This window comes from Mastigoproctus giganteus, chromosome 9 (assembly GCF_048544385.1).
Source record: "Mastigoproctus giganteus isolate SK-2022 chromosome 9, ASM4854438v1, whole genome shotgun sequence".
NCBI lineage: Eukaryota > Metazoa > Arthropoda > Arachnida > Uropygi > Thelyphonidae > Mastigoproctus > Mastigoproctus giganteus.
In genome coordinates this window covers 217,773,889-217,800,704 of record NC_143583.1, presented here as the reverse complement: position 1 = coordinate 217,800,704, position 26,816 = coordinate 217,773,889, and the positions used below count along the sequence as shown (strand labels likewise).

General features: G+C 40.1%; 1 protein-coding gene across 2 annotated transcripts in view; it reads right to left on the bottom strand.

Annotated features, from left to right (window-relative positions):
• Positions 1-26,816, bottom strand: part of LOC150081124 (uncharacterized) — a 1,253,880-nt gene that overhangs the window by 114,329 nt on the left and 1,112,735 nt on the right. For both annotated transcript variants that reach the window (XM_090381132.1, XM_090381131.1), the window contains exon 36: positions 10,555-10,701. In XM_090381132.1, the coding sequence (XP_090237258.1) occupies positions 10,555-10,701 (147 nt within the window). The remainder of the gene's footprint in view (positions 1-10,554; positions 10,702-26,816) is intronic.

Below are 26,816 nucleotides of genomic sequence, written 5' to 3'. Positions count from 1 at the left end.
TGTGTGGCATTGGAGGCAAATTGCTGTTATGGATAAAGGAATGGTCGAGTGGGAGAAGACAGAGTGGTAATCAATGGACACTGCTCTTCGTAGACTAATGTTATTAGTGGAGTATTAATGATATTGATGATGGTTAATCAGGCTTAATGTCCAAGTTTGCAGACAATACAAAGGTCGGCAGGGTTGTTATTGACACTAATGACAGTACACTGCTGCTACAGGATTTGGAAAAATTGAGCAGATAGGCTGAGTGGTGGTAACTAAAGTTTAACATTGACAAATGTAAAGTACTGCATATGGGAAGCAGTAATCCCAGAGTAGCGTATCAACTATGTGGTACTACACTGGCAGTGGTAGAGAATGAGAAGAACCTGTGAGTAATTGTGCAGGCAGAGATGAAGTTTTCTGAGCAGCGCAGATGGTCTGTAAGAGTGGTGGTGTCTTTTAAATGATATACAGGAATTTTTCTAGTAGGGATAAGGAGGTGATTATTCCCTTGTATAAGGCAATGGTCAGGCCACACCTTGAGTACTGTATACAGGTCTGGAGACCTCATTTTAAGAAGGATGTAGAGCTGCTCAAATGATTACAGAGAAGGGCAACAAGATTAGTGAATGGAACAAAGGGTTGCTCTTGCGAAGAAAGGTTTAAGTTTTGCAAATTAGTGTCTGGAGACTAGGCACTTGTGAGGTGATTTGATTGAGGTGTATAAAGCCTTGAATAGTTTGAGCATACTCAATGCTGATCGGATTCTTCCTCTTGCTCAGAATAATTGCCTGAGAGGGCATAAATTCAAATTGAGGAAAGACAGTTGTAGGATAGATGTGCAGAAGTTTGCCTTTAGCCAGTATGTGGTCGACTGCTTGAACCAACTTCCATCTGTCGTTTTAGAAGTTGATAGCTTAAATAGATTCAAGGGAGAAGTAGACAAACATTTGGAGCGAGTGGATGGGTGAAATGAGAAGGTTTTTTTTGGTTGATGTTACATAAGCTTGCTTTCTTGCATCATGTGCCTTTACTAATGCTAATCCCTGGTGTATTTCATCTATCCTTCTTGTACAACATATTTCCCTAATAATAGTGACAATAACTACCTTCTGTGGGACCAGCTGATTCCGCACTGGAGATTGCTTCTGTGTTGTCTGATGCACAAGTGTGAGCTCTGGCATTGAGTTGGGCAGCTAAGAGCTTGATGAGCCCCATATTATTCCTTTGAGTGCATCTCCCGTACTCTTCGAACTTAATAAATGCCCATCAGAATGATGAGTTGGCACCTCATTTCTTGGCATCAAAGATGTCCCCTTGGCTGGATCATGTCTTGTTTCAGAAACGTTTGCAATAATTTCACAAGTTGCATATTCTGTTAAGCTGTTATATGTTGGAGAATCATCCCCTTCGGCTCTTACCCGTGCCACAGCACTCCAGCTACTTTGTGCTCGTTGCTTTGCTGATCTAGTTTAAAGCATAATTTCCACTTAAATACAACTTAATTGATTAACAATTAAAATCGATACATTTAATTGATTAATTGACAATACTACACATAGCAAATAGATTCCTAAATGCAGTGATACATATTATGCTATCAAGTTTTATGCTGTAACTTATGCTATCAAGTTGTGCTATACCATTATGAGTGCAGTGTTAAATTAGTTATATTTAACAATTAAATTATTATATATAGTATATGGCTGTACTGGGCAGTTAAAGTGCCTAACTTTGAATTATGAGATGGTGGAATAAAGGCAAGGATGTGATTGCTTATGGATACTAGATTCTCGTACCTACATATGATTATTCATTTTGCTGGTGTCACCCCTTATTCTTTTAATTGAAAAACAGATTTTCTGTTTGGACACTTTGAGAAGATCCCATTCTGAAATTATGCCTCAGGTTGATCAGTCTCTTGTGAGATATTAGTACAACTGGAATTCCCATGGAGATCTGGCTCAGCGGTGCTGTTCTGAATGCCATTTTTGATCTTAACAAGAATGTCACCAGCATGAAGCCATTTGACTGATTTGGGGAGCCTGCTGGCCCTTCTGTATGAAGGGTGACATTTTTTGTATGGGGCTATACACTCAAATATCAAGGTGTCTGATCTGATATGTCTTCAGTTTTGTGTCCTTTTTTTTTGTTGAGGTGACATTATCTATGTCATTGGTATCATTTTCTGGTAAGGACCTAGTTGGGGTTTGAGAAGAGATTTGATTATCAGGATTCCTAATATTTTTTAATTTTGTTTCAGTGCTTGGGCATTCCAACCACCATGGAGCCCAAAGGGATGCCCACTAATGTAAGTAATAAATGTGCTTGGGAGTAGAATGCCAGGTCTATCCAGAAACCATAGTGGTGTTAGCATTTAGCATTAATAGGGCATATTATGCAAGAAAGCAAGCACATCAGCCAAAAAAGAAAAACCCACTTTTCCCATTTTACCCATTCATTAATTCCAAATGTTTGTCTATTTCTACCTTGAACTTAATTAAGTTGACCTCCACTACAGCAGATGGAAGTTTGTTCCAACTATCAACCACACGCTGGCTAAAGGCAAATTTCCGCACATCTATTCTCTCCTCAATTTGAATTTATGCCCCCTCAGGTGAGTAATCTGAACAAGAGGAAGAATCCCATTATCATTGAGCTTGCTCAATGATAATGGAATTCTTCCTTTGTTCCTCCTTTATGAATTGGGGATACATTTGCACATCTCCAGTCTATGGGGACTTCTCCAGAGTCCAAGGAAGCTTCCGCAATTATAGCTAAGGGTTCGGATACTTCCTTTGCTGCCTCCTTTGATATAACTCAATAGAGCCCATCCACCCCAGGTGCTTTCCTTGTGTTTAACTTCAACAATTTCTCCTCCACTTTGCTCTCAGTTATTATAAAATCACTTAGCTCCCTGTTAGAATCTGACAGACTTCTGGCATTCCCCTCCTCGAATAACTCCTCATTTGTGAATGTAAATGCAAAATACTCATTCAGTTTGTCAGCTACCTCTAGGTTCATCAACAATCGAACCATCAATGTCAAGTGGACCAGTCTGATTCATCCCTTTCCTTCTAGAGTTTACATAAGTAAAGAACTCTTTGCTGTTTTTCTTTGCATCCTTTGCCAAAGATTTCTCGTAATCTGCCTTTGCCTGCCTAACCTCCTTTGTGACTTGATTACAGACTAGTTTATACCTGCCATAAGTTTCAGTGTCGCCTGATAATTTATATGCATCCCATGCATTTTTCTTCTCTGCCACGAGGAGCATTTATTCATCTGATAACATTATGGTTTAAAGCTAAAATGTATTAATTAGACTACAGTGACATATTGATCTCTTTTGATGTTATATACCAATATAGATATCAACTTCACTAAATTAACCAACACACAAAATTAACCTCAAAAGACTATAAATTAACTTAATTTCTGCTATTTAACCAACTAATTTTACATGAAAACAAATTTCTGGATTCCCAATGGGATTAGGGCATATAAGCCCCAATCTCTGACATCTATATGACTGCATCGAAAACACAACATTAACTCCATATTGCAAGTGTAATATTTACCAGATTCAGTAACTGTTTACCAGATTCAGTGACAATTTCCTTGTTTAATTCAACTCATTTCAATCCACAAGTGAATTACACCCTTGTATTCGAGACCAATAACAGGTCTCAAGTATAACTATTAGAAAACAAGGATAACAGTACACAGAAAGTATATATGTACACATATATACAGAAAGCCCATGAAGTCTGCCCAATTCCTGCATTTCAACTCACAACCCAATGCAAATTAAAAAGTTTGTCCTGTACATGCAAGTCTTAAATACAAAAAAATTTGCTCATTGGAGGCCAACTTGTAACAAGAGCTGCAATCTTTATGTTCATCATTCCATACTAAGGGCTATGCCCACATATACAGGAGCTTGTTACTTGTGTTTTCCAACCTCTTATCTCTGCCCACAAGAATTATTTCTTGGAATATTGCAATAAAATTGTTTCTATTTCATACGAAAGCTCACTGACCTGCAGGATTAAAGACATTTTCTTGCATACAGGCATTATTCTAGTCCTGTTACTCCACCATTGTCTTCATTCCTGTGCTCATTTGTGGCTTAAATAACACAGGATGCCCTTCAACAATGCCGTTCAGCCGTATATGGAGGATCCACTTCTCTCTGATATTAGCATTAGTAGAGGCATGTGATGGAAGAAAGCAAGCTTATACAGTATCAGGAAAAAAAAAAAAAAAACTTCCCATTTCACCCATCAATTCACTTGAAAAGTTCCTCCACTTCTTTCTTGAATTTATTTAACCTATCAACTTTCACAACAACAGATGGAAGTTTGTTCCAGCAATCAACTACCTGTTGGCTGTGGTAACATCTCAAACATGTGTGCATACCTTGCCAAATACAGTATCCATATAGGGATGGATTAATAGAACTGTCTCTGCTTATTCATAAGCTTGGCAACACACACAGTGATAGACAACATCCAAATTTTTGTCAAAATAAATGACTATAAACTGTACTGCAGAAGCATTAACCATATTTAAATATAAATCAAACAATTCCAACACTGTGCCAGACCAACTAATGACTTTTTCAATGTCTGTTATATATATAAATAATCCCTGCCTTTTGCTTGTTTGTTTGTTTGTTTGGTTGGGGATTTTTTTGGCGCATGGGCGTCTATGGCCATAGTGCGCCATACATAGGTTAATACTTATGCTATTTCTTTATGGATCGAGAGTCAGGAAACTGATTTTTGACTAGCTAAATGAGGTGGTATATATTGATCGCTTTGAGAAAGGTAAAAATTTTTGAGACATTGGTTTTATTGCCCAAAAGTGAAATAAGAGTTAGTGGGTCTTCAGTAGTGGCTGGAGTGAAGATATTCTGGCGTTCTATTGTAAATTTTTTGCATTCCACAAGGATATGTTTTACTGAAAGCACTGTTTTACAGTGATCACACTGGGGGTGATTCTCTCCTCTTAAAAGATAACCATGAGTAATATTAGTGTGACCTATTCGGAGACGAGCTAGTATTACCTCATGTTTTCGAATTGCACTGAGGCTTGAAGGCCATTGCTCAAGATTTGGCTTGATACTTCGAAGCTTATTTTCAAGTTGGTTTTGCCATGTTGATTGCCACTGGTACATGCATTTTTCCTGTATTATTCGTCTATAATCTTGATGTGGAACTCTCCACTGTACGTCAGGTGGTAAGTCGGCCGCTTTTGCGGCACTGTCCGCTAATTCATTTTCTGTAATTCCCATATGTCCTGGGACCCAACAGAAGTGTATGGTTTTTCCAAGCTCAGATAAGGTATATAAAGAGTTTGTTATTTCTTTAACGACTGGGTGGGTGATGTTCATGATGTTTTCCAGGGCTTGAAGTGCACTTAGAGAATCAGAGAATATTATACTGTTTTCAATATTGGAGGACTCGATATGCTTCAGTGCAACCTGAATTGCCATTAGTTCAGCAGAAAAGATACTGAACTCATGTGGCAGTTTGTAGGCTAATGTTATGTTCGGGAAAACTGCGGCGATTCCAACGTGGGTGTCATTTTTTGACCCATCTGTATGAACAACAATGAAGTTTGGAAACTGCTCCACCACTGCAAGGTACAATTGCAAGAAATTTTCTTTATGTAGTGCAGATTTATCCCATTTATGCAGGTATTTATCACATAAAGGTGGAGTAATTTTCCACGGTGGAAGGAGTAGTGGAGGGGTATTTGCGATATTATCAAGACTCAGATTAAGTTCTTCTAGAAGATGTCTTATTCTTAAACCTAACGGTCTGTTAGCAGTAAGGCGGTTATGGTATAACCTGCTGTGTTGGGGATTGAAAAGTAATTCCCAATTTGGGTGTTCAGGCATAGATCTAACTTTATATGCATAGCGTAATATAAGTTGTTGCCTTCTGATAGAGAGAGGGGGTTCGTGAGCTTCGGCATATAGACTATGTATTGGGGACGTGCGATATGCTCCTAGAGCAATGCGTATTGCACTATGATGGAGAGGATCAAGCCAGCGAAGGACACTAGGCCTTGCTGAGCTATATACTGGGGCCCCATAATCAAGTTTTGATCTTATTAAAGATCTGTATAGCCGTAATAAGGTAAGGCGATCAGCTCCCCACTTTGTTGCTGAGAGAACCCGGATGATATTTAGTTTTTGTTGGCAGGATGTTCTTAGTCTTTTAATATGTTCCAGGAAGGTAAGTTTATGATCTAAGGTGATTCCTAAGAATCGTATGCTGGGTTGAACTGCTATTGGTTTTCCGTTCAGTTGTAGTTCCGGGTGTAGGTGCAATTTACGTTGTCGGCAAAAATGGATACACAACGTTTTTTCAGAACAAAGCTGAAAACCATTGGTTTGTGCCCATGTACTGATCTTATTTATTGCCCCTTGTAATTGTCTCTCGATCGTATTCATGTTTTTCGCATGGCAAGAAATACTAAGGTCATCTACGAACAGTGCCTTATCGATAGTGTTCGGAAGTTGTTCAGCAATGGTGTTTATCGCAATTATAAAGAGCGTAGCACTGAGTACAGAGCCCTGGGGAACTCCTTCTTCTTGGAAAAATAGTCTGGACAGCGAAGTTTTAAATCGAACCTGGAAAGTTCTCTTGTCTAGGAAGTTGCGTATGAAAATCGGGAGATGGCCCCGAAGTCCATGGCGATGTAGTTCGCGGAGTATTCCATACTTCCAAGTGGAATCATAGGCCTTGCTGATGTCAAAGCAAACCATCACATGGTGTTCCGATCTAAGGAATGCATTCCGAATGGAATTCTCTAGTCTTACTAATATATCTAGTGTTGATCTGTTTTGTCGAATGCCGAATTGTGCAGGATGTAAGAGATTTAAATTTTCCAGGTACCATATCAGTCGACGGTTCACCATCTTTTCAAGAATTTTGCAAAGGCAACTGGTCAAGGCAATGGGTCTATAGCTAGTAGGGTTTGTCGGGTCTTTTCCTGGTTTAAGGAATGCAAGGACTGTAGCGTGGTGCCATTGTTCAGGGAATGTGTCTTCCCGGTAGAGCCTATTGAACAGATCAAGAAGTGACTGCAGTGATTCAGCACTTAGTTCCTGTATCATCGAATAATGGATATTATCTGGTCCTACAGCGCTACGCCTAGATGTTGACAAGGCTCTATGTAGTTCGTAGGTAGTGAATGGTAGGTTATATTGATCTTCTGCTTTTGAAGAAAAGTTTAACTTTTGTTTTTCTGAATTTGCTTTGAATCTTCTGAAAGCTGGTATGTAACTTTCTGTTGCTGATGTTTTGGCAAAAGTTTCTCCTAGTATATTGGCAATTTGGGTAGGGTCAGAAATGTTCTGCCCTCTCCATTCCATGATAGGCTGAGGTGTCATTTGATATTTACCACTCATTTTCCTGATTGTTTTCCAAATTTTATGTGTGGGAGTTGCTTGATTGATGGTTGAAGTGAAGCGAATCCAAGCGGCCTTTTTATTACTGCGTCTAATGTACCTCGCTCTTGCTCTAACACGTTTAAACTGAATGAGATTAGCGGTGGTTGGATAGCGCCTGAAAGTATTCCAAGCTTTATTTTGGTCTCTTTTTGCTACACGGCATTCGTCACTCCACCAGATTTTTGGGTGTTCAGGTAATTTTGAGGAGGATTTTGGTATAGCTTTTCTTGCTGCATGTAATATAGTTTTTGTGACATACTCAATCACTTCTGTGGTTGGGGATTTTTGTATAATTTCAGGATCCAGTTTGGCTAATTTTTTATACATCTCCCAATCTGCTTTATCAATTAGCCACCGAGGAATTCTAGTAAGATGATAAGAGGGCTTATTCAGTAATTCAATCGTAATGGGAAAATGATCACTATGCAGTGGATCATTTTTTGCCGTCCACTTTAGAGTAGGATACAAAGTTGCTGAACAGATAGATAAGTCTATTGCAGTATATGTTCCAGAAGGAAGGTGAACATAAGTAGGTGACCCGTCATTTAGAAGGAGAAGGTTGTTATCATCTAAAACTTTTTCAATTAGCTTTCCTCTTTGGTCTATATTGTTGTTACCCCATAGTGTGTGATGACCATTTAAGTCTCCCAGAATGAGGAAAGGTGTGGGGAGTTGAGCTATGAGGTTGTTTAGATCATTTTGTTGGATGGAAAGGCTTGGTGGGATATATAGGGAGCAGATTGTAATATGGATGTCAGCAGCTACACGGACCGCTATTGCCTCGAGGGGAGAGTTCAGTAAGACCTGTTTGACGGGAACATGTGGGTTTGTTATAACAGCTACGCCACCATGTGCAGTATTTTGAACGGTTCTATCTTTTCTAAAGATATTGTAATGAGACAGTTTTGGTGTGTCTTGAGGTTTGAAATATGTCTCTTGGAGGCAGAGACATATTGGTGTATATTTATAGGTAAGGTCGTACAGGTCATTAATATTGGCACGGAAACCACGACAATTCCACTGAATTATTGTGTTCATTGTTTATCTCTAGTTAGACTTTCCGATCGTTTTCTTGGTGCTGAGGTTCTCTGTTTTTCACTCTTGTTTTTATCTTTCTTTCGAAAGTAGGGCCTTTCTGTTTCCATTTCTTCTTCTACAAAAATGTGTAGGACGGGGTCATCTGTGGGTATTTCCTTAGTATCCATTTCCTGTTGGTGAGCAGAAGTTACGATTTGTTTTTCTTTGTGCCCTTCATCCGGGGAGTGGGGATTTTCGATTGGTATAGAAACAGGCGTATTGACTGCCTGAGTTTGAGTTGCATTGAACAGTGTTTTTACATGGTTCGAGAAAGACTCTTTTGGGGGTACTGTTAGTTCAGTTTGCGATGCGGTTGATTGGAATTGTTTGGTGATTTGAGCATACGTAGATCTATTTGCAAGGTTTGGTGGTGAGATATTTCGCTTAGCTTCTTGGTAGGACACGTTATGATTGGTTTTATAAATCTGAATAAGTTTCTCAGTTTTCCAGCGTTCACATGTTCTAGCGTAAGCGGGATGATCTTTTTTGCAGTTTGGGCATATCGGTTGGGGAGCAGTACAGGCTTCGCAGTTGTGTTCAACTGACCCGCACTTTGCACAAGCAGGAGTTCCCCGGCAAGCTGTCTGGGAATGTCCGTACTTCTGACATCGGAAACACCGTAGTGGATTTGGAATATAAGGTCTGACATTACAGACCAGATATCCAGCCTTAATGGATGCTGGGCGATGTGGTGTATTAAAGGTCAGAATGAGATTGCGTGTAGGAGTCAGAACTCCTTCTTTTCTGGTGGAAATTCTCTTGACCTGTATAACGCCTTCTTCTTTAAGTTCTTCAAGCATCTCCTCTTCGGACACATCTATTAAATCCCAATCAGAGATCACTCCTTTAGAGGTGTTCAGTGATCTATGGGGTGTCACAATAACTGGTATTCCAGCAAAGAGATTAATATTCAAGAGTCGCTCTGAGTGTTTACTATTAGAGGTCTCGATCAGAATATCTCCTGACCTAAGTCTTTTTACAGACTTAGGAGCTCCAGCTCTGCTTTCTAATTCCTTTTGTATTCTAAATGGCGAGATTTTGCCAATTGCATTTTCACCAGTTGAGTGCATGATTAGAAAAGCTGGAGAAGGATAGATGTCAGAGTCAGTTTTCTGCCGTTTTGAAGTTCCTGTAATAGAACTATCTTTCTTTTTTGATGTCTGGGGTGCATCTGGCAGCCCAGATAAGTCTGAGTTTGATTTACTCATGACGTGCTCTTTTTGGCCCCGGGAGATTATCTTTTTCTCCCAGGTTACCAGCCCCGCCACGTGGAGGCAAGAGCGGTGCCGCCTAGTGACCCAAGCGAAGTGAAGGTTAGTATTAACGAAAAATAAAAAAGGGGGTTAAAGAAAGGTACTTTCCTTTCTGGGTTATATAATTTGAAAGATCTATTCAATTATAATGCTCAAGAGTTAACGGACTTGCGAAACTCAGGAGAAACGTATATACAGTAAAGCGTATCAGATAATCACTATGAAAAGGCGCTGTGGTCACTAATATCGCTTGGCACTCGGGGCCCCTGCCTTTTGCAAGCATCCATATGGTAATACAACATATCCAAAAAGACTGGTGCTCTTTTTGCCATTATGTTTTTTTAAAACTTCTTTCTTTTTAAATATTAATATTCCTTTTCTTCTGGTTACTTTATATTTAGTAATTTAATAAACCACACCTCTACTGAAGTGCAGGTCAGGTAGGCTGTGCTTCTTGATGGTTCCCCCATACCATTTGCTTTCCCCAGCTCTTCACTTCATGCATGAAAGTCTCATCAGCTGATCTACAGAGGTGAGTTATCCCTATAAAGAAGTCTAACAATTTGTAATTATCATTTGAATAACTAGAAGCATACAGCTAAAATTTGATAATAAACAACTTTACAATTAAATTTTGAATGAATAATTTTTAATCACTAAAGTGATTTTAATGAAACATTTTAGTTAAACAATATGTATTAATATTGTACTTCCCGAAAACAGAACAGCTGCTTTTAAAAAGTTTTTATTTTATTTTATAATTAAGATACTTACAGGTGGACCAGGAAGTCCAGGCATTCCAGGTTGTCCTCTATTTCCTGGAATTCCAGGAATTCCAGAAGGCCCAGATGGACCAGGCAGCCCTACAGGTCCCGACAGACCAGGAGATCCTCTTTCGCCTGTTGCTCCTCGCTCTCCTGGCTAGAAGAAAAAAAGTGAATAATATGTAGTATCGAAAACTTATATAACAAGTTATGAACATATGTATCTCATACACTTCAAGCACATTTGATTTTTTTTTCTTAAAAAATTACTTTTTTTTTCATTGTCTGTGATTAATTGAAATGAAAATCTCCAAATTTATTGCCATTTAGTTTAATTGCAACTGTATAGTATTTATTACTTTCCTCCCATATTACTCTTTTTTTATTAAGTCTATTCTCTCTCTCTCTCTCTCTCTCTCTCTCTCTCTCTCTCTCTATATATATATATATATATATATATATATATATACAGGGTGATTTTAAATTTTGAATGAATAATTTTTAATCACTAAAGTGATTTTAATGAAACATTTTAGTTAAAAAATATGTATTAATATTATGTATTAATACCAGTGCGACAAACTTGCAGGAGGTGTAGGGGGCACAAAGACGAATCGGAATCACATAGCATTGTAGGGTCCAAAATGCCTTCGTCATGCAGGAGGTCGTGTGAACAAAGAAGCAAAGAAAAAGAACAGAAACAGCAACTCGTTAGTGTAACAGAAATCATTTTAATGACAAGTTTTACATTGGCAAAAAGCCATGCTACAGAAGGTGCTTGAAAGTTCAACCAGAAGCAGTCACACAGGCTTCACAGTGCCGCTGCCGCCGCATGGAATCCCTAACGTTCTGGAAGATTCCTAGCGTGTCTCGAATCTCTCCGGCAGCTACAGAGATGCGAGTGATGAAGTCTTCAACTGAATCAACTGGGGTCTCGTACACCAATGTCTTCATTTGACCCCAGCAGATGTCCAGGGATGATAGGTCTGGCAATCTAGCAGGCCAATGAACCAGACCACCATGACCTATCCAATGCTGTCCAAATGTAATGTTTAGGTGTTGGCGGACGTCATTGGTGTAATGTGGCGGAGCCCCATCATGCTGGAACCACATTGAGCAGCGCAACGACTGAGGAACATGTGCTTCTTCAATAAGTTTGGGCAAGACTTGCTGTACAAAGATCAAGTATGCCGTACCGTCCAGACAAGGGGGCAGAAGGTACAGTCCAATGAGGTGGTCTCCAACAATGCCGGCCCAAACATTGACAGAGAAACGGCATTGAGTTGCACGCGTACCATGGGGGTTCTCCAAAGCCCACAAATGGGCATTATGTTGATTGAAGGTTCCCTCTCTTGTGAAACTTGCCTCATCCATGAACAATACAGATGCAGCAAATGCGCTGTCTGCCGCACTCTGTTGAAGAAACCAAGTAGCAAAAGTCCTCCGGAGTGGATAATCCACAGGCTCCAATGATTGGAAGTGTGGCAGATGGTATGAACTCATTTGGTTTGTTGACAGTATCCTCCATACAGTGGATTGGGAAATACCCAATCATTGGCCTATCGCTCAAGTACTCATACTCGGATTGCCTTCTGCAAGACATAGGACATTCTCCTCATTGTCTGGCGTCCTTGTCATTCGCTCTCGATTCATGGTACCTCTCGTGAAACTACCTGTCTCAGGTAACCTTCTGTGCGCACGTGCGAAAATCGTATGATGAGGAGAACGCCTGTGCGGGAAACGTTCCTGGTACAAGCACAGAGCAGCGCGCCCATTACAGTCCGCAGCTCCATACGCGAGGTGCATGTCGGCCAGTTCAATGTTTGAATACTCGTCCATCCTACTGCCTCGGGAACCGGTTTGCAAATGCTGACTTCTAGCGGGATCGCTGTTCACTTTGTTTTCATGCTGAAAATGAAAGATTTTACATTTGGTATAAATTAACATCAAAATATTAAGTTAAAAGTATGAAACTATACATGGCTTAATTCAACTGAAAATTATCAATTAAATTAAGACTTTTTTCTTTATCACATTGAAATTTGCTGCTTACTGCTACAAGTTAGGCAAGACATTTCTACTATCTAAAAACAAGCTGCAATTCAAATAAACTAATCAAAATTTATTAGCAGTAGTAACACTTAACCTCCATGCACAAGTACATGGTGGATGACCACGCAGGTGTGAAACAAACGTAAGCAGGGGTCGAGGTGTGGCACCCACACCACATGGAGGAATGCCGCCCCTCTATGTTACCAGGCAGTACTAGGTGGTAGATGACTCTCATCAACTGGTGCAATACCCCCACTTTGCTTATTGGAGGCTTGAAGTGGTGGAACCCATGTTTAGTCTCTAGAACTAAGTTCCGGTCAACCCTTCCCTATCTCTTCCATCGTGCAGTATGATTGATGACTTTTGAGGTTATGACGAACATCGTGGCGAGATCCAATATTCCTTACACTTCAAGGGTACAGCTCTAAAACGGTGTTCGCAGGCTGGCCGGCTGCTAGTTAGTACACCGGAACGAACCTATTGGTAACTCTCTAGGAGGCTTCCGGATTAGCTAGTGTATAATCTTGCTACCTCTACTCTGCCAGTTGGTGACTGGAGGGAGTCCGAGTAATGTGTATGCGGGGGAGCATTGTCGAGGCCACGTTATGTCAAGGATCTGGGTATATTCTTACCGTGTGTACCACATCCAAAAATTTCATTACTTCATACAGCATGTCCCACCCACTTTTTCTTACCACTGAATACACAATGAATTGTCAAACTAATAGAGCAAGCTTATCTGCAAAAAGATCTAAACCTCCCAAGCACTTCCTAATTCATTTCACAAATATATGTGGTCTCAATTCTATTCTCAACGATGTCCATTTCCACTTGCAGTCTGCCAAACCCCATGTACTTTTTCTGACAGAATCTCAGTTATCGGTTGATTCAACTACTGCTCATCTCAGATGGCCAAATTATTTGCTGTATGATTCCTTTTGTGCATATATCCATTCTGATATTCCCTGTCAGAGACTTGGCAATTTGGAATCTCCTCTCTTTGATCTTCTCTGGCTTAAAATCTCTCTACATCATTGTGTCAAATTCATCTGTTGTCTCTACCATTCTCCCAACTCCATTAATCACTTGGAACTCTTTGACTTCCTCTCTTTGACTCGACTTTCTCCAGTCCAACTTTCCTAATAGTGAGGTAATTTTCCTTGGTGATTTTAATGTTCACAACTCCAGCTGGCTTCCATTTTCAAGTCACACCGACCCAGCTGGTCGAGATGCTGAGGCTTTTGCAATTACTAATGACTTTGCACAGATTGTTCATTTACCTACAAGAATACTGGACAATCCTAATCATACAGCCAATAGGCTTGATCCTTTTCTCACAAACAACCCTTCTAAGTACACGGTCAATGTGAGAGGTCCTTTAGGCACTTCAGATCACAACTTGGTGATTGTCTCTTCTCCAATGGAACCTTTATCTCATGGCTATTCCCAACCTCGTATTGTTTGGCATTACAAGAATGCAAAATGGGATGACCTGCAAGACTTCTTTTCTTCTTTTCCTTGGTCGGATTACTGTTTCAGAACTTCTGATGTCAACGTTTGCTCAGAATGTGTCAGTGAAATTATTCTTGCAGGAATGGAATCCTTTATCCCACACTCCACTTTAAAATCTCATCTTTTAAATAAACCTTGGTTTTCCAATAAATGTGCTGAGGCTTTTCAAGAGAAGAATGTTGCATATCGTAATTGGCTTGTTTCTAATTCTCCAGTTTCATTTTCTGCCTACACCAAAGCTCGCAAAAATTGTAAAGCAGTTATTAATCAGTCCAAACTAGAGTTTGAACGGGCTAAGAGTAGAAAACTTGCTTCTTGTGCTAATGGTAGCCGAGAATTCTGGTGTCTTGCCAAAGCTATTGGCCGCAACTTTTGCCCATCTCTGCTCCCACCTCTGTTCAAACCAGATGGTTCTGTTGTCACTTCAGCCAAGGATAAAGCTGACCTGCTAGCATCTCATTTTTCTTCCAACTCATGTATTAATGATCTTGGTAAAACACCTCCCACCATTCCCAACATGCTCCATTCAATGCCTCCTGTGGTCTTCCGTCAGAAGGATTTTGACGAATCTTGATGCTAAGAAAGCTACAAGTCCCGATGGTATTTCTCCACTTGTTCTCAAAACCTGTGCTCCTGAACTTACTCCTGTTCTTTGCCGCCTTTTTTCACTTTCTTATTCCAAAGGTGTTTTCCTTCTGCTCGGAAATTTGCTCATATCCAGCCATTTCCTAAAAAGGGTGACAAATCGCTCCCATCCAATTATCGTCCTATTGCAATTACTTCTACTCTTTCTAAAGTAATGGAGAAAGCAATTAAATGCCAATTCTTAAACTACCTAGAAACCTTCCTTCTGATCAACGATCGCCAGTATGGATTTCCTCAGTGTCGATCCACTGGATAGATAGTTTGCTGTCAGTATTCTTTTTCCAGATCTATGACCAGTTGTCATAACTTGCTTTGTGAATAACAGGCTTATAATCAGTGTAAGGAACCCGAGGATGTTTTGAGACAGCTGGTTGAGGATGTTTAGCTGCGAAGTCTGCACTTTCATTTCCCAGAATGGTCAGGGATCCAGCAAAAACTGATTGACTTACTGGACACGCAGCAGGAAAATAGCTGAGAATGATTGTTTCAAGGTAGGATTAGAAGATGAGAAATTCTTCCTTATGGCAGAAACAGCACTGAGGGAGTCAGTATAAATTATGGCAGGTGAGATGGAAAGTTCAATAATTTTACTAAGTGCTAATTTGATGGCATATAATTCGGCTATGAAGACGCTGCACGCTAATGATAGTGAGGCTGTAACCATAAGAGAAGGAAAAACTGCAGCAGCACCAACTGTACTGGCTGTTTTGAATCTGTCAATATAGATTTCATAGGCACGGGAGTTCAGATTAGTGTGAGCTAAGTGCAACTGACTGATATTAAAGGAAGGTGCAGTATTCTTCACCACTCCAGAAAATATGTATCATGAGAGGCAGAAACGTATGTCCAAGGTGGAACAGGTGCAGCTGTGTCCTGAAAAATATTGCTTAAATTGATATTCCAACTCTGAGAAAGCTCTTTAATCCTGAGTGAAGCAGGTCTGTTTTCATTTGGCTTGCTCTCATAGAACAAATCCCACCAAGTATTATAAAGATACTCCCAATTGGGATGAGAGGGAAGACTCTGGATCTTAGCAGCGTAATGGAGCAGTAATGATTTCCTACGAAGATATAATGGAGGATCATGTGCTTCGATATAAAAACTCTGGATTTGAGAAGTCCTGAGAGTACTGTGCTGGATAACATTTAGACATTGTAAAGTAGTGTGGCAGAGTCATAGACCGGACAACAATAATCTAGCCGTGAACGGATTAAAGTTCTATAAAGATGCAGTAGAGTATACTGATCAGCGCCCCATGACATAGCCGAGACTGATCGCAGTATATTCAGAAGCTTTAGACATGTATTTCTTAAATGAGAGTTGTGAGCTTGAAAATTCAGCTTGCTGTCTAATATCAGTCCACGAAATTTAATGGAACTAACAAGCAAGATTGCAATATTGTTTATTTGTAGTTCTGGATTGGGATGGAGAGCTTATTTCTTGCAAAAGTGAGTGAGAGTGCATTTCTTTTCTGACAGTCGGTGCCATTCCGTGCAGTCCAAGATTGTATTTTGGTAATGGCAATTTGGAGCTGCCATTCGATGGTGTTCATACTTTGAGACTGACAGGAAGTGGTAAGGTCATCTGCATACATGTAAGTTTCAACAGTTTTTGGGATATATCATGTTATGCTGCTAACTCGGATTAAAAATAGTGTTGGACTAAGTATCAATCCCTGCAGGATCCAGAGATCCTGCAGGGATCTCTGGATCCTGCAGTAGGAGATCCAGAGTTTAATAAATTCAGATCATTATTATTTATAAATTCTTCAATCAACTTGCCTCTTCTGTCCATTGTAGCTGATACCCACAATAGATGGTGTCCATTAAAGTCACCAAAAAGACAAATTGGAGTTGGGAGTTGTGTAATGAGGTTGTCAAGTTCTGAAAGGGCAAGTGGTAGAGATGGTGGAATATAAATCGAAACAATGGTAACTGAAATACAAACTGCAATCCGAGCTGTCACGGCTTGGCTAGGGTGGTTCTTAATTGGATCGGTCTGGATAGTATGTTAGAATTTACAAGAATGGCTACTCCTCCGTGGGCAGGAGACTCTGGGCTCCTATCTCGTCTGTATATTATATAATTTGAGAATTTCAGCGAAACTTGGGGTGACAAGAATGTTTCCCGGGGGCATATACCTATGGGATTAAACTGAGAGATTAAATCCCTTAAGTCATCAGAATGGCTGCTTAGTCCTCTACAGTTCCACTGTATGATGTTAGGCATTATTTTGGTTTTGGCTGAGGATGATTCATCTGACTATTTTTTGTATGCAGGGCATTTTTTCCGGTCTTTTTTTGGGAATAAGGGACACCCAGTATCCATAGCGTCATTGGCATGGAGTTCTAGGATAGGTTCTTCATAATTTGGGTGTATATCCACTTCCATAATGTTGATGGGTAGATCAGTGTCCTTTCAGTCTTTATTGGGTTTCAATTTTTCTGTTAATTTGAGACTGTCAGAGTATCAGTTGGAATACTAATTGGGGTGTTGGTGGCATTGCTGGTTTTAGTTTTAGAATTATCTTTTCCAGTGGTTGATAAAGTTGCTTTAACCCAATTAGCTAGCGAGACGTTCGGCGGTATTGACACATCTGTTTGAATTGCAGTTGTATGAAAACTTTGGGTTCGAGAGGCATAAGATGGACTAGGCATGGTCAATATTATTTGTTTGCTTGCCTCAGGATATGTGACTTTATGTTCTACTTTGTATTTTCCTACCTGTTTTCCATATTTCACATGATTTAGAAAAGGCAGGGTGACTGCCTTTGCAGTTGTGACAAATGGGAACTGCAGCTAGACATTCTGCATGTGTATGATCTTTTTGATCCACAAATAGGACAGATGGCATCACCTCTGCATGCCTGGTGTGCATGGCCATATTTCTGGCATTTAAAACAGTGAAGAGGATTCAGGATGTATGGGCCAATTCTGCAGTTTAAATATCCAGCTTTATGAGGATGGCAAATCAGGAGTACTAAAAGTTAAAATGATGAACAAGTTGGAATGAGATTTCCATCTTTTTTTTTTTGTCATTATTCTTTAGCACTGATTGCCTTTTGATTGCTAAGTTCTTGAACTAATTCCTCCTCAGACACTGTAATTAAGTCCCATTCTGTAACAATGCCTTTTGATTAATTTAAGGTATTGTGAGGAGTAACAGATACTGGCAACCCACCAAATGTCGTTGTCTTTAATAGCCACTTCGAATGTTTGGTGTTTAAATCAGGAGATCTCTAGATTGTAGTCGCCTTACCATATTTGGTGATCCTGCAATAGATTCCAGATGTCTTTGAACCATGAATGGAGATAACTTACTCACAGGCTGAGTGGACAGAGAGTGTATCACCAAAAAATTAGGAATGTCTAGACAGTGTGCTTCTGTTCAAAGCCTTTTAATTGACTATTGTTGTTATTATGACAGGATTCTTGCCTTGATTCTTGCCACCCAGGTTACCGGCCCTACCATGGGGAGGCAGGAGCAGCGCCACGAGGTGACTAAGTGGCTGAGTTAGTAAATTAATATTTATAGAAAAAAGAAACAGAAAGGTGGGTTCCTTTCTGGGCCTCTGCCTGCTTCGAAAGCACCTTCGAGTAGCACTTTCGCTCTGCCTAGAGTGAAAGTGCTACTCTGATATACAAATAAAATCAAGAAAACGGTTTTTGAAACAAAAAATATAATCTGTTCGCTCAAATGCTCTTTACAGAAATGCACTAGAAATAGTTTGGCGATGGAATTCTTGGCACCCAGGGCCAAAGTTGCAAAGATTAGCTTGTTGTTGTTGTGTTTGTTTGTTATTTAGTTTTTAGGAGCATTAGCAACTAAGGCCATATTGCTCCGGGATATGCGGTGGTCATTCCCTGACCTTTCCGCATCCTCCATATTTGGTGGTGACGGGCTTGAACCCCGGTCTAATCAAGAAGCGTATGCTACGCACTGCTGCTCCTTCCCACCTAGCTACGGAGGCGCCTCAAAGATTAGCACCTCATTATGAAAGATTCCACAATATAAAATGTTATACTGATTCTATTTTCTCATTAGTTGAGTTAGCATATGCATGTCTTCACAATGTCCATCTGTTTAGTGAGAATTAAGAACTAGACTCCCAATGAATGAATTTTCATTAAATTTTATAGCTGGCTCTTTTAGGAAACTCCACATGGCCATTTAAAATTTAATTCAAATAAGGAGCATAGAAATTTAGCCTATAAGAATTTGTCTGGTTATTCCTTGAATCTATTCAAACTACCCACTTCCAACAACAGATGGAAGTTTGTTCCAACAGTCAACCACCCATTGGCAAAAGGCAAACTTCTGCACATCTATTCTGCAATGATACTACACCAACCGTTATAAACTTTTATTGAAATAAAATAAATAAATTAAAATTGTTAATAATAATAAGTAAAATGAATAGTATAATTAAGTGGGATAAAACTGCTAAAATAAGATACACTATCTGTACAATAAAATAAAAATAAAATATATACAATGAAATAAAACAATGTAGATCACAGGTTAAAAGAGATAAAACACCGAAGCTTTCAGAGGCATCAGCCTCCTTTATCAACAGTAAAGCTTAATGTACAGTACATCCTTAAATATCAGCAGGCTCATGGTTCACAGTACATGTTTCCACAGGAGCATTAGCGGTACTTTCCATATGCACACTGGAACCGGAAATGGCTTGGGGGCATGCCAGGCAGAACCATTCATCTCGTTCAAGAACCACAGCTTCAAAGAGGGGATGAATGTGGTCTCTATTAATATTATTACGTTCAGAGGGGCACCTCCGTAGCCAGGTGGGAAAGGGCAGCAGTGCGTAGCACATGCTTCTTGATTAGACCGGGGTTCGAGCCCGTGACCACCAAATACGGAGGATGCAGAAAGGTCAGGGAATGACCACCACATAACCCCGGAGCAATATGGCCTTAGTTGCTAATGTTCCTAAAAACCAAACAACAACAACAACATTCAGAGGAGCAAATATGCAAGTTCTTGGGCTATTTTATCTGATATTGCTCTTTTTTATCTGATATAGACCCTACTTACACATTCCATAGCTATGGAGTGGGGTCGTATACAGGCTTAACTGAGTAACTCTGGTGTGGTGCAATTGCCAGACAGACAGACAGACAGACAGACAGACACACACACACACACACACACACACACACACACACACACACACACACACACACACACACACACTGTGTGCAGCTACCAGGACAGAGGTTGTACGTAGTGGTCAAAGGTTAAGGACCCCATAGCTATGAAATGTGTAAGTGGGATCGTATATCAGATAAAATTCCTGGATTGCGGGAAATGTTATGTTGGTGAAACAAAGCGTCGGCTTAAAGACCATACTGGAGAGCATATCGGTGCAGCAATAAAGACCGCAGATTATGGGAGGTCTGTTGTGGTGGAACATTTTTGAGAGAAGAATCATCAAATCTCTCCTGACGAAGCTGTTATTGTCAACTTAAGTCACACACATTTTGGGACTACAAGTGGTTCGAGAGCTTGCAAATTTGCTCCTCTGAGCATAACAATATTAATAGAGACAAAGGAATTTGCATTCATCCCCTCTTCGAAGCTGTGGTTCCTGGAAGGGATGAATGGTTCTGCCTGGCACGTTACAGAGCCATTTCCAGTTTCAGTGCGCATATGGAGAGTACCGCCCATGCTTCTGTGGAAACGTGCTGTGAACGTGAGCCTGCTGATATTTTAGGATGTACTGTACGTTAAGCTTTACTGTTGATAAAGGAGGCAGATGCCTTTGAGAGCTTTGGTGTTTTATCGCTTTTATCCCATAATTTACATTGTTTTATTTCATTGTGTACATATTTTATTTTTATTTTATTGTACAGATAGTGTATCTTTTTTATCTGACTTAAATACACTATTAATTTTACTTATTTTATCTTATTATTAATTTTAATTTATTTTATTTTATTTCAATAAAAGTTTATAACAGTTGGTATAGTATCATTGCAGTCATTATGAATTCCCAATCCCAGAGGTCTAGTTGAAGAATTCCTCAATTTGAATTTGTGCCACCTCATGTGGCCTCAGCAACAGGGAAAAGCAAGGTAAATTGAGGTATTTAAGCTCATCAACATTGGGCTTAAATACCTCAATCAGATCTTCTAGTCGGTGCCTAGTCTCCAGATGCTGCAATTTACAGAACAGAAGGGTGCTCTTACCAAGAGATTACCAAGAGAAGGGTGCTCTTACCAAGAGCACCCTTTTGTCACCCTTTTATTATCTTCACCAATCCCATTGCTCTTCTCTGCACACATTCAAGCAGATTTACATCATTCCTAAAATGATGCTTCCAGACACAGTGCACAAAATGCAGCCTAACCATGGCCTTCTACAAAAGGATAATCACCTCCTTATCCCTACAAAGGTCCTGTATATCACTGAAAAACCCATGAGCTGTCTGGCAGCCTTTCAGCAATGCTCAGAGAACTTCATATCTGACTGCACAATTATCCCCAGGGTCTTTCATTTTCTTTTTCCACTATGCTGGGTGTACCATACAGTCGGTATGCTAATCTGGGATTACTGCTACCATTATGCAGTACCTTGCATTTGTCAATATTAAACTTCAAATGCCATTTCTCAGCATCGGCCTAACTTTTCTAGATCTTGTTGTAGTAGCTTACCTTGATTACTGTCATTAACCATAATTCCAATCTTTGTATCATCTGCAAATTTACACATTAAGCCTAACATAAGAGAGCTGTTGTTGTTTAAAGATTTTAAGACACATGGGCATAAAAGGCCGAGATGTGTCTTTACAGGTTTTTTTTAATGTATATCAATTTTTTTTAGATTCATCAAAGTAGATTTGCCGAATAAAATTAAACAGATCATCGATATTTTCAGAGTTATCTAAAATCTGAAGGATGTGTCTTACAGTAAGCTGAACTTGGCACTGAAAACAGAGAGGGGGATTTTCATTAACTAGTAGATGATAATGCGTAAGGTGGGTGGGGCCAATTCATAGTCTGGCAAGCATTACTTCTTCTCTGCAACATTCCCTGATGCTTGAGTTCCATATATTTGGATTCGATTTTATTTCCTGCAGTTTATTATTGGTTTGATTTCTCCATATCTGGGCCCATTCATTCTCACTTGCTCTAATAATAACTGGTCTGAAATCAGTGTATGGAACAATCATTGTTCTTTTTGGCCGTTCTGTTGCTGACTTTGCTGCATTATCTGCTTTGGCATTGCCTTCTATTCCGGAGTGTCCTTGAATCCAGCAAAGAGTTATTTCAGAGTGTTTTTTTTGACAGAGTTTGATTAGAAAGCCAATTTCTTGTAGAATGGGATGACAAGAATGATTTACCCTGTATGGCTAACAAAGCACTGAGTGAATCATAATACATTAGGATAGAAAGTGATGATTGTGGACATATTTCACTTAATGCTGGCTGGCATATAATTCTGTAGAAAGTATGCTGTACTCAAGTGGGAGAGCCTTTGAAACTACATGCGAAGGGCATACTGCTGCTGCACCTACATGAGAATACGACTTAGTGCCATCTGTATAGATTATGAGTTTCCCAGTGTGTTCTGTAGTATGGTTGGCATGTAGCTGTTGGATATTAAAAGATGGAATGGTGTTTTTTTACCACTGAATGAAGTATCAATGTCTATATCATGTCTATCCCATGGAGGTAAAGGCACATTTGTACTTTCTTCGATTTTATTGAGACTAATTTTCCACTTGTGTTATTTCTTGAAGGCGCATTCATAGAGTGTCGTCCAAAGAAGTTGGTTGAGGTATACCTAACAAGGATGATGTAGTGAGCTTATTTTGGCAGCGTATTGGGAGAGTAGGGCTTTGTCTTCTAAGATAAAGTGGAAGATCATGTGCTTCCACATACAAGCTCTGAACTAGCAAGGTTCTGAAGGTGCCTAGTGAAGATCGACGGGCACCATGTTGGATGGTGTTCACATCGTAAGATGCTCTTTTTAGCTGAAGCATATACTATAGCTCCATAATCTAATCGTGACCAGATTAGAGAACAATATAAATTCAGTAATGATTACCTGTCAGCAACCCAAGTTGTTGAGGATACTGTATGAAGGATGTTTAATTTCTGGGGGCATGTAGTTCGCAGGTAGGTTATATGTTTGTGAAAATTTAGTTTGGTGTCTAAAATCAAACCCAATAGTCTTATCAAATCCATCATTGGTATTTCTGTGCCTTTCAGTTTTAATACAGTTTCAGATGAAGCTATCACAACTTACAGAAGTGTATTACTGTAGTTTACCCCTCGGTTAATCAATAGCCATTGCATTTTGTCCAAGTTTCAATATTAGTTATTGCTAATTGCAGTTGTCTTTCAATGGTAGCCATGATTGATGATTGGCAGGAAATAGCAAGATCGTCTGCATACAGGTTTCCACAGTAGCTGGGATGTCTCAAGTAATGCCACTGGTACATAAAGCAAAAAGTGTGGTGCTTAAAATATATCCTGAAGGTATTCCTTTTTCTTGTGTAGGAATTATGGACAGTGCATTCTGGAATCGTACTTGAAAGGTCCTGAGATGGAGAAAATTCTGAATGAAATGAGGTAGGTTACCTCTAAGTCCAAGGCTGTTTAAGTCTTGAAGGATTCCATAGCTCCAGGTGGTGTTTCAAATGCTTTGGTAATATCAAAAGTTATCATAACCATGTGTTATTTTTTTAACAAAAGCACTTTGAGTTTGTTGTTGTTTGTTATTTGGTTTTTAGGAGCATTAGCAACTAAGGCCATATTGCTCTGGGGATATGCGGTGGTCATTCCATGACCTTTTCGCATGCTCTGTATTTGGTGGTCACGGGCTCGAACCCCAGTCCAATCAAGAAGCGTGTGCTTTTTGATTGGACTGGGAATGGGGCAATGGTCAGGCCACGCCTTGATTGGCGTGGCCTGACCATTGCCTTATACAGAGGGACAATCACCTCCTTTTCCCTGCTAGCAAAATTCCTATTTATCATTGACAAAACTGTCAATGATAGTCAATTTGTCAGTGACAAATCCCACGCACTGCTGCTCCTGCCCACCTGGCTACGGAGCCGCCGCACTTTGAGTGTGAGCCTCTACTTTAATGTGGACAACAGTTGTAGACTTGTTACAGTGGAAACCAAATTGGTGTGGTATTACAGCACTTTGAACTTCAATAATCCAGACAAGTCTCCTGTGAACCATCTTTTCTATTATCTTTCCTAAACAGTTGGTCAAAGATATAGGACGATAACAGTTGGAGGAGGAGGTTGTATCTTTCCCAAGTTTTGCTATGGGTACCACTATTGACTAATTCCATGTATCAGGGCAAACATTCCCTTCAAAGATTCTGTTGTAAAATTTTAATAGTGTAGATTTTGAGTTGAGGTAGTAGTAGTGGCGGCATGTGATGCAAGAAAGCAAGTGAATGAACTTATGCAGCATCAGCCAAAAAAATTCACACGATTCCCTCCAAATGCCTGTCCAGTTCCTCCTTAAATTTATTTAACCTATAAACTTTCACAAGGACAGATAAAAGTTTGTTCCAGTAATTAACCATCCGCTGGCTAAAGGCAAATTTCTGCATATCTATTGTACATCTGTCTTTTCTTAATTTGAATTTATGCCCCCTTAGGTTCATAATCTGAACAAGTGGAAGGATCCCATCAGAATTCAGCATGCTCAACCAATTCAAGGCCTTATAAACCTCAATCAGATCACAGGGCAGGTGACGAGTCTCCAGCCACTGCCATATGCAGAACTCAAGCCTCTCTTGGTAAGAGGATCCCTTCATTCCCCTCACCAATCTTGTTGCCTTTCTCTGTACACCCTCGCCGGCCGGTCTAGCCGGGTGGGTAAATTGTCTGCCAGGCAACCCAAAGGTCGCGGGTTCGATTCCTGCCTAGGGCTTGGTTAAAAGTACTGAAAAAACCTTGGGAGGTGCATTATGGCCACAGAAGCCGATGCGCCAACAACTACCGAAAAAAAAAAAAAAAAAAAATCTGTACACCCTCAAGCAAATCTATATCCTTCCTAAAATGAGGCCACCAGACCCTTACGCAGTACTCAAGGCGTGGCCTGACCATTGCCTTATACAGAGGGACAATCACCTCCTTTTCCCTGCTAGCAAAATTCCTATTTATCATTGACAAAATCCCATGACCTGCCCTGGCAGCCTGTCTGCATTGCTCAGAAAACTTCATATCTGACTGCACAATTACTCCCTGGTCTTTTTCATTTTCTACCACCTTAAGTGTAGTACCATACAGTTGGTACGTTTCTCTGGGGTTACTTCTACCCATATGCAGTACTTTGCATTTGTCAAGGTTAAACTTCAGTTGCCACTTCTTAACCCATCTGCACAAATTATCTAGATCCTAATTATCTAGACCGGCAGAATTACTTAACAAGTACAGGTCACGGTTGAACAAAAGCCGAGAATTAGGGTTGAAATTGAAAGTGTCTGCAATTCTACCCAGACACGATAGGAGGGAGTATATGATGAGAGCCTTGTCGATCAATTCAGCCCTGGAAAGATTGTGCAAGGCTCAAGGGGTAGAATTTTTTTCAGCCTGGACTGTACTTGTTAACAGGAGAGATTGCTTCTACAGGGATGGGATACACTTAAATAGAAAGGGTGCAAGAATATTTTCTGATGCTATCGAGTCAGTGTTAGGTGGGTCGGAAAATTGCTAGCTTGGGGGGAGACAAAGACCAATAGATTGACAGTAGCCACTGGCAGAGGTGAAAGAGATTCTTGCACTGCTTCTATTAGAATGAGCAGAAGCCTGAAAAACAAGATGCATGATATTTCAGAGACTGCTGGGAGTAAACATATGGGTTGTGTTAAGGTAGCTAAGGATAGAAACAGGTGCAGGTATACTTGCGTGTACACCAATGCTAGGAGTTTAGTAAATAAATTTGACGAATTTGAGGTATTGCTCAAAACATCAAAGGCAGATATTGTTGGGATATCAGAGACGTGGTGTCACACAGATATAAGGGATGCAGAACTGGAATTTGGGGAGGTACAACGTCTACAGAAAGGATAGACAGGATAGGAAGGGGGGGGTTATGCTATTAGTTAAGAAACACATAAAAACCAAGGAAGTGAAGCCAGTCGACATCACTGGACAGTGCAGTGTTGAGTCAGTTTGGTGTGACATAAGCATTGGGAGATCAAAATTGAGAGTAGGAGCGTGCTATAGGCCTAATGACTCTGATGAGTATAATAAGAAACTATAGAGGGAAATAAAGTGGGCCAGTAAATCAGAGAGTCTTATAATGGGAGATTTTAATTTCCCAGATTAGCATTAGCATTAGTAGAGGCATTTGATGCAAGAAAGCAAGCTTATGCAGCATCAGCCAAAAAAAAAAAAAAAAAAAAACCCACTTCCATTTTGAGCCTTAAACTTATTTAGGCTATCAACCTCCACCACAAGGGATGGAAGTCTGTTCCAACAACCAACCACCCGCTGGCTAAAGGCAAATTTCCGCACGTCTATCCTACATTTGTCTTTCCTCAATTTGAATTTATGCCCTCTCAGGTGATTTTTCTGAGCAAGAGGAAGAATCCCATCAGCATTGAGCATGCTTAAACCATTCAAGGCTTTATATACCTCTATCAGATCACCTCGCTGGTGCCTAGTCTCGAGACACTGTAACTTGCAAAATTTAAGCCTTTCTTCGTAAGAGCAGCCCTTTGTTCCATTCACTAATCTTGTTGCCCTTCTCTGTACTCGTTCCAGCAGCTCTACATCCTTCTTGAAATGAGGCCTCCAGACCTGTATACAGTACTGTAGGTGTGGCCTGACCATTGCCTTATACAATGGAATAATCACCTCCTTATCCCTGCTGGAAAAATTCCTGTATATTGACAATACTCCATGAGCTACTCTTGCAGCCCGTCTGCACTGTTCAGAAAACTTCATATCTGCCTGCACAACCACCCCCAAGTCCCTTTCCTTCTCTACCACTGTCAGTGTAGTACCACAGAGTTGACACATTGCTCTGGGGTTGCTGTTTCCCATGTGTAGTACTTTACATTTGTCAAT